We start from the raw sequence: 7330 nt of genomic DNA, 5'->3' as shown, positions 1-7330 counted from the left end.
CTTCTCTTCATCTCAGCATAAATCAAACAGCTAAAATGAAGCTTTCTGCAAGTGTTATTCTCTTTTCCTTATTGGTTCTTTGCGCTACCTTGGCTCTAGCCAAAACTGATCCAGAGCTCAAGCAGTGCAGACACCAATGCAAAGTCCAACGCCAATATGGTAAGGAAGAGAAGGACAAGTGTCTGCAAAAATGTGATGATTATTACAAAGAGAAGAAGGGTCAAGAAGATGATGTTGAAGAATTGGGTGTTACTGTTAATGGTGATCCTGAAAAGAAGCTGAGAGAATGTCAAACACAATGTGAGAGGCAAGCAGAGGGACAACAGAAAGCGCTCTGTCGTCTTCAGTGTCAACACAAGTATGGTAAAGAGAAGAGTTTAAGAGGAGAAGGAGAGGGACATTCTAGATCAACAGAGGAAGAGGAAGATGAAGATGAAGAAAGAGAGAATCCTTATGTCTTCGAGGACCAACATTTCACTTCCATAATTAGGACTCGACACGGAAGAATTGACGTTCTTCAGAAATTCACTGATAAATCAGGGCTTCTGCGTGGAATCGAGCATTATCGTGTTGCATTTCTAGAGGCTAATCCTCAGACTTTCGTAGCTCCTACCCATGTGGATGCTGATAGTGTTCTCTTTGTGGCTACAGGTACAACAAATTCAATTTATTTATTTATTTTAATTCTATTTTTCTGCAATTCGTGCTCAAGTTACTACTTTCTTATTGATGAAATTGATTGTAGGGCGAGGAACTATAACTATGATCCAAGAGGATAAGAGAGAGAGCTTCAACATAGAACGAGGAAATGTGATAAGGGTTGAAGCAGGTACTCCTGTATATCTCATCAACAGCGATGAACGTGAAAAACTTCGAATCGTCAAGTTCCTCTCTCCTGTTAATCTCCCTGGAGAGGCCGAGGTAAATCAGGTGTCCAGATTATGTAATTAACCGATCAAGATTTCCCCCTGAATTACATACTATGATGCAGGCATTCCAATCAGCAGGTGGTGAAGATCAACCAGAGTCGTTTTACAGAGCATTCAGCTGGGAATTGCTTGAGGCTGCTCTAAAGGTAAAGCGTATTTCAGTTTTGTTTTGTTGTAGTAATTAAATAAGCTATTTATTTGTTCGTTTTTAACATTGAAATTGAAATTCTATATCTAACAGACTGATAGAAGAAAGTTGGAGCAAATCTTCAACCAAAAGCAAGGAGCAATTGTTAAAGCTTCCAAGGAACAGATCCAAGCAATGAGTCACCGTGAGGAAGGTACAGGCATTTGGCCTTTCAGCGAATCCAGAAGCGCATTCAATCTCCTCAAGAAGCCTGTGATTAGAAACAAATTCGGTCAGCTGTTTGAAGCCAAGCCTAACGAGTATAAGCAACAGCTTCAAGACCTTGATCTTGCTGTCTCCTTGGCAAACATTACCCGAGTAAATATAATTTCTTTGTTCTGACTTAAAAACATATTGGGTTGCATAAATTTTTGATATTTTTGTTTATTGGTGATTGAAGGGATCTATGGCTGGACCTTTCTACAACTCAAGGGCGACCAAGATAGCTATTGTTTTGGATGGTGAAGGCTACTTTGAAATGGCATGTCCTCATGTGAGTGGGCGGAGAAGGGTGGTAAGTCCGAGTGGGCGAGGAATGTGGGATCAAGGTCCAAGTTATAAGAAAGTAAGCTCAGAGTTGAGTCAAGGGACGGTGTTTATTGTACCGGCAGGTCATCCAGTGGCAACAGTGGCATCAAGAAACGAAAACCTGGTAATACTTTGCTTTGAAGTGAATGCTCAAGGCAGCACTAGATATGCTCTAGCAGGTAAAAATAATGTTGTGAAGAGGATCGAGAGGGAAGCCAAAGAGTTAGCTTTTGGCGTGGGGGCGAAACAGGTGGAGCAGGCATTTGGAAATGAAGATGACGAGCTCTTCTTCCCTGGGCCAAGAGGAGGGGGACCGAGCCAAGGTCTTTTTGCATCCGCATGAAGATCAATTTACTGATCCTTTTTCGGGTTTTAAATTTAATCAAGTTTTAAGTGAAAGGAGTTTTGTTATGTGAATAGTCTAATAAAATGAGAAGAGAGAGAGTTGTAAATTAATGGATGTATGAAGATGTCTACTTTCTTGTGGCTACTGCTGATAAAGCTTAAATAAAAGGCTGCATTTTCCTACCAAGTTCAATGTTGCTCACATTTTTTGTTGCTATATACCTAAAATGTTGAAGAGCTATTTAATTACAATGCTACACATAAATAAAGAATTTGTGAATTCAGGAGAGGATTCACATTGAATATAGGGGTCTTTTTTGTACTCGTCTTCAGATCAATTCTGTCTAGTAGAGCATAGAGCAATGATGTAGATCTATTTCAGTCATTTACTCTTGCTTTTTTGACAGAAGAGCATAGAGCAAGAAATAAAAAGAATTAAAGTTGCAAGACTGAAGTGGTTATTATCCATTCAGTTAGTTATTTTCTTTTAATTTATGCAGTTAGTTGTTTCTTCTTTTTCCTAATACCTAATAGCCAGAGGTTGTGATATGAGCTAACTAATTTTGGCATCTTATGCCAGCTGTCATAGTACAGCTTGTAACTGTTTTGCTCTCCTGCTATATGGAGAAGGAAATCTATACTACCAGATCATCTTGAGAATTAATGAAATCTACTATTCTTTCTCTTACTTTATTCTTCTCTTCTCTCTTCCTACCTCACCATTCTTAAACATTCTCTTCTTTTTTCTTACTCCAGAACTGAGTTCTGACAGAACCATTACGTTTAGCTAAGTATTTCTCTGGTATTGAGATTTCTAGATCTAGTTCTGGTATTTTTTTATCTCTCAACACTACACCAAATTTGGTGCATGATGCTGGTCTAAAACTGGGACCAAAACTGGTCTCAACCACTTAGATGATGCAAGTCAATTCAAATGTTGTTGATGCAAGTCAATTCAAATGTTGATGTGGTATCGTCTGGGTGGAGAGACTAGTACGGCTACTCGCTTAAAAGATGCACATTATACTTCTAGTCCATTATGGTATTTAGCTAGATGATATTGAAGGCTACTTTATCTAGGAGTGACCATGCTTGACTTTTTTTCGTTAACCATTGGTTATGTTAAACAACTATTTAGTCAGTGCATAAACAAGCGTACTTTTGTTATGTTACACAACAATTTAGTCGGTGTAATGTTACACAACAATTTAGTCGGTGTATAAACAAGCCTACTCAGTTACAAATGGAGGCAACATTACACATGTCTTGAGATATCTCAAGGGAACATCAATCATATGCTTATTTTATCCTTCTACTAACGATTTCAATTTAGCTGGTTTTGTGATCCTAACAGGGATCGTTGCAAAGAAATCAGAAAATCAGTGATTGGTTAATGTAATTTTTTTTGGAAATGCTTTTGTGACCTGAAAATGCAAGAAACGTGGTACTATCAGTAAGTCCTCTCGTGAGGTAGAATACACATCAATGACTACTACCTCTTGTAAATTAAAGTGGTTAACATATCTGTTGAATGAGTTTAAACTCAAGCCTCAATTGCTTATACCTATGTTTTGTACCAACCAAATTTTTTTATGAGAAGACCAAACATGTAGACATTTATTGTTACATTGTTAGAGATCATCTCACTTTTGGGTCCATTGTTACTCCCTATATTGATTCAGCACATCAATTTGCAGACCTTCTCATTAAACCTCTTATAGGATCAGATGACTGATGCTTTGTCCAAGATGAAAATGATTGGAATCTCCCCTTCATCTTGAGCAAGGAGTGTTGGAATAAAGAAGGACTAGTAGCAGACTTCAGTATACAAGCCGAACCATGTTGCGTAGTAGGTTTTTTTTTTTTTATTTGAATCGATTGAAGCAGTTGAAGTTGGCGGGAATAGTTAAAGGTGTTAGATGAGAGAGAAGAGTTAGATAGTTAAACTGATGTGGCCGAATCTGTTAGTTATACAACTGTAACTTTGCTTCTTTGTTTCGCTTCGTCAGCTCTATATAAGCTCCTCATAGTTGTCAAATCGAGATTCGACTGGTGAACCGAATCTTAGCAACAAAGTAAAAATGTTTTCTAAATGGGATGGGATGGGACTGGACTTGCATATTGAAATTGAAAAATCATGTTAATATGTTTTGATTTGTTAATTAATTATAATAATCTTATTTCTTATTCTTTAAAATTTCTTCTTGGTTTTTTCCCACTAATTTATCTCATCCTTAATTAGAGTTATAGTTTTCCTAAATAACAATATGGAATCCGTGATAATTTAGATTCTCCTATAGATATGATTCGAAATACAGCTGAATTGACTTGAATCGTACAATTCTAATGATTCTGTGACCATTCAGATTGACCCTATAAATTCGGCTTAAAAGAGAGCTTAATGGATTCGACTTGATATGGTAAGATTCTAATAAAAGTGTAGCTGATACACTGTACTGTACAAGCTTAAGCTTCATTAATGAAAGTTTTATTGTGATTTAACTTTCTCAATAAATACTAACCTTAACTAATTTAAAAGTTTTAATAGTGTCGTAGTCAGAAATAAAAGAATGAAATAAGATTATATAGATAGATTGACATATGTATAAAAAAAAGATCCACATTCTTATAAAATTTTATGAATTGTGCTAAACTCGTCTCCTACACACATGAAGAATCACCCAAACAAACACTAAAAGTAGTAGTAGAAAATACAATAGCTGCAGGCAGGGTTAACAGACAATACCATACCCCGTATTTATTTGATATTAATTAATGGATACTAGTAGTAGAAGAAGCATGAAAAGTCTTTAATTACAATTGAGCATACCTATCTTGAAAAACGGATTCAGTAAAAACTGTAACAGGAGTAACACCAGGTCTCTGCAAAATCATCATATAATCCAGATCAAATCCGTTGAAATAAGCATTCAAAAAGGCAACCATAGTACCGGCAACAGTTGTTCTCAATTTATCCTTAGGACCATCCCCGTTCTTGCACTTAATATTTGTTACCCAACCCATAATACCTTCAAGGCCATCATCTAGGATGTCCACATGACCATAATCTGTGGTGACAATATGGCCAACAGGAGCTTTGGTCTCCTTATAAAACTCGTCATGATTGACATCATTTGGTGCACAAACAGGGCAAATTAAACACCAATTAGTCTGATTACCATAACCAGTACCAATTACTGTAACAGGAATGGATAAATCAAAGGATTGAGGAATGTAGGTGAGAATTTTGGGATTATCTTCGTTGTCTTTACCGGCACCAGCAACAGGATCTAGACCTATTAGTGCTGCGAATTGAATGGAAAGGGAGATCGGGGAATGTCCGAGAGCAAGTGCAAAAGCTGTCTTTCCGCCTCTGCCATGTCCGCCAATTGTAACCTGTTTGAGGTTGGCAGTAGTAAGGCCTGGTAGGACTGAATTTAGATCATCAGATAACCAGTTTGTCACATTTGCCGCAATCTCAACCTCTCTTGTTCCACTAACCGGCCCAACAAATACGTCGCAGCTGTATAACTGCATGCATCACCATCTCATTTCTTTTAGTAACAGCTAAATTATAATTATTAACTCCATCGGATTCATCATTCTTTTTTAATTAAACTCTTATTTGGATATATGAAATCATTTATTTTAATCTCATTCATTGCAAAATTAGTTGGGAATAAATTCAATTAAAAAAGCATCACTCATTTTATATATTTTTTAAATTATATTTATTTTTTACAGTTTGCTTATAAACATGTTATACATATAAAGAATGCTTTTTAAAATATTAAAATACAAATTTTAAATGCTGTGAAATGAATAATACTTCACTAATCGAGTTTTATATTCAAATTTGATTTTTTTGGTTATCAATAGCTTAATGTGAAAAAAAAAAATTGAAGCCTTAATATATTTAAATAGAAGATTAAATGATTAAGATAAAAGGTTTAATAAACCAAAATATAAAAAAAACAAATGCTTTTTTACCTATAATATACGATACTTCATAAAAATCATGCAGGGTTTGAGAGTTTCAATACATTCATGAATCCTCGTGAGTGGATCAAATGGAAAATGATAAAAAAAGATAATTAAAATAACAGATTTGGGGAGAATTGTTCATAAACCCTAAAAGACTTTCAATAAATACACAAGTCTAGCTCTAAACTGGTCATATAGGTAAGGAAATTAGACCACAAAGTTGTAGTGACCCGTCAAGTTGATGTAACAAGTAACAATCCGGTCCAAAGTAGTTGCCTAAACAAGGAGCGGTTTTAAGGTGATTCCGATATGGAAGACCGATTCTAAAGCAGTGATCCATGATTTATTGACAAGGGATGCTCGTGGTTATTTCTTGTGATTTATGAATGTTAAAATTGATATTTTTTTTTATGTTTTACATAAAAAGAATTAAAATTGTATATAATTTTTATAGAATTTTTAGCATTTTTCAGTGACTAGTAAATGTTCAATCTCTCTTTTAGATCCGTCCCTGCTCTAAAGGATATCAATAGCAGAATCCATAGAAAATAAATGGACTATATTAATAAAGTGGATTTAAAATATATATATATATATATATATATATATATATATATATATATATATATATAGAATATTTTAAAGCTAGAAGACCTAACAATAACAAAAACAATAACAATAGATTGGGATGGTATAAAGAGTTGTTTCTTCTTTAAAGCGAATGCATAAAATGGATGAAATAGAAAGGAAAAAGAAAAAAAGGTACCTGAGGAGCGACCACAATGTATCCATAAGAAGCTACGAATTGAAGGATAGTAGAGTAGTAAGAGTTCTCCAAACAGGCTCCATGGAGAAATAAAAGTACTGGAAAACTTGTAGTTATGTTTGGTGTGTAAATCTGTATAGGTATAGAGCTGGATTCATTGACTTCAATAAGAGTAATAGGATATATTCCTGGTTTGAACACTTGTACATCTGGAAGTTTCTCTACTTTCGGAGGTTTACCTTCTGACAGATTCAATACTGTCACAATTGCTACCACTACTATTATTATTAGTTTGCCCATCATAGATCTTTGGACATACTACATGCCTAACCTCTCCCCTTATTTTTATAACTCATCACAAAGCATCCCCATCACTACTTTATTTTCTATAATCAATTACCCTCTACTTCTTTAAAAACTTCAATTGTTTCCGTTAACTTTTACAAGTTTTAAATGATTCAAATTGCATTCAATAACTCATTATTTCTCAATAGAATTTGTTAGATACAGAAAATGATGGAAGCCACTCCCGCCCCATTATGTGTCAAAAAAAAATAAATATCAAATACATAAATAATTAGAAACTTTTGA

General features: G+C 34.9%; 2 protein-coding genes across 2 annotated transcripts; one reads left to right on the top strand and one right to left on the bottom strand.

The window, feature by feature from the left end:
• LOC136218260 (vicilin Pis v 3.0101-like) lies at positions 1–2176 on the top strand. The gene is made up of 5 exons (XM_066005051.1): positions 1–651; positions 746–921; positions 992–1075; positions 1171–1434; positions 1517–2176. The coding sequence occupies exons 1-5, from the start codon at positions 36–38 to the stop codon at positions 1985–1987; spliced, it is 1611 nt and encodes a 536-aa protein (XP_065861123.1). The 5' UTR covers positions 1–35; the 3' UTR covers positions 1988–2176.
• A 2419-nt stretch (positions 2177–4595) lies between these two features.
• On the bottom strand, positions 4596–7069 carry LOC136218258 (chlorophyllase-1-like). The gene is made up of 2 exons (XM_066005050.1): positions 6740–7069; positions 4596–5520 (listed from the first exon to the last, which is right to left on the bottom strand). The coding sequence occupies exons 1-2, from the start codon at positions 7040–7042 to the stop codon at positions 4804–4806; spliced, it is 1020 nt and encodes a 339-aa protein (XP_065861122.1). The 5' UTR covers positions 7043–7069; the 3' UTR covers positions 4596–4803.
• Between the last annotated feature and the right edge of the window lie 261 nt (positions 7070–7330).

The sequence above is a fragment of the Euphorbia lathyris genome, chromosome 2, assembly GCF_963576675.1.
Source record: "Euphorbia lathyris chromosome 2, ddEupLath1.1, whole genome shotgun sequence".
In the NCBI taxonomy this organism is placed as follows: Eukaryota; Viridiplantae; Streptophyta; class Magnoliopsida; order Malpighiales; family Euphorbiaceae; genus Euphorbia; species Euphorbia lathyris.
The sequence above is the reverse complement of the archived record's forward strand: the minus strand, read 5'-3'. Positions and strand labels throughout refer to the sequence as shown.

What these genes read in the sequence shown, in the direction of transcription:
- LOC136218260 (XM_066005051.1), top strand. Translation starts at nt 36, where the DNA reads ATGAAGCTTTCTGCAAGTGTTATTCTCTTTTCCTTATTGGTTCTTTGC. An exon ending in TGTTCTCTTTGTGGCTACAG is followed by an intron (nt 652 to 745) that starts GTACAACAAATT and finishes AATTGATTGTAG; the next exon opens with GGCGAGGAACTATAACTATG. An exon ending in CCTTGGCAAACATTACCCGA is followed by an intron (nt 1,435 to 1,516) that starts GTAAATATAATT and finishes TGGTGATTGAAG; the next exon opens with GGATCTATGGCTGGACCTTT.
- LOC136218258 (XM_066005050.1), bottom strand. Translation starts at nt 7,042, where the DNA reads ATGATGGGCAAACTAATAATAATAGTAGTGGTAGCAATTGTGACAGTA. An exon ending in ACATTGTGGTCGCTCCTCAG is followed by an intron (nt 5,521 to 6,739) that starts GTACCTTTTTTT and finishes TGATGCATGCAG; the next exon opens with TTATACAGCTGCGACGTATT.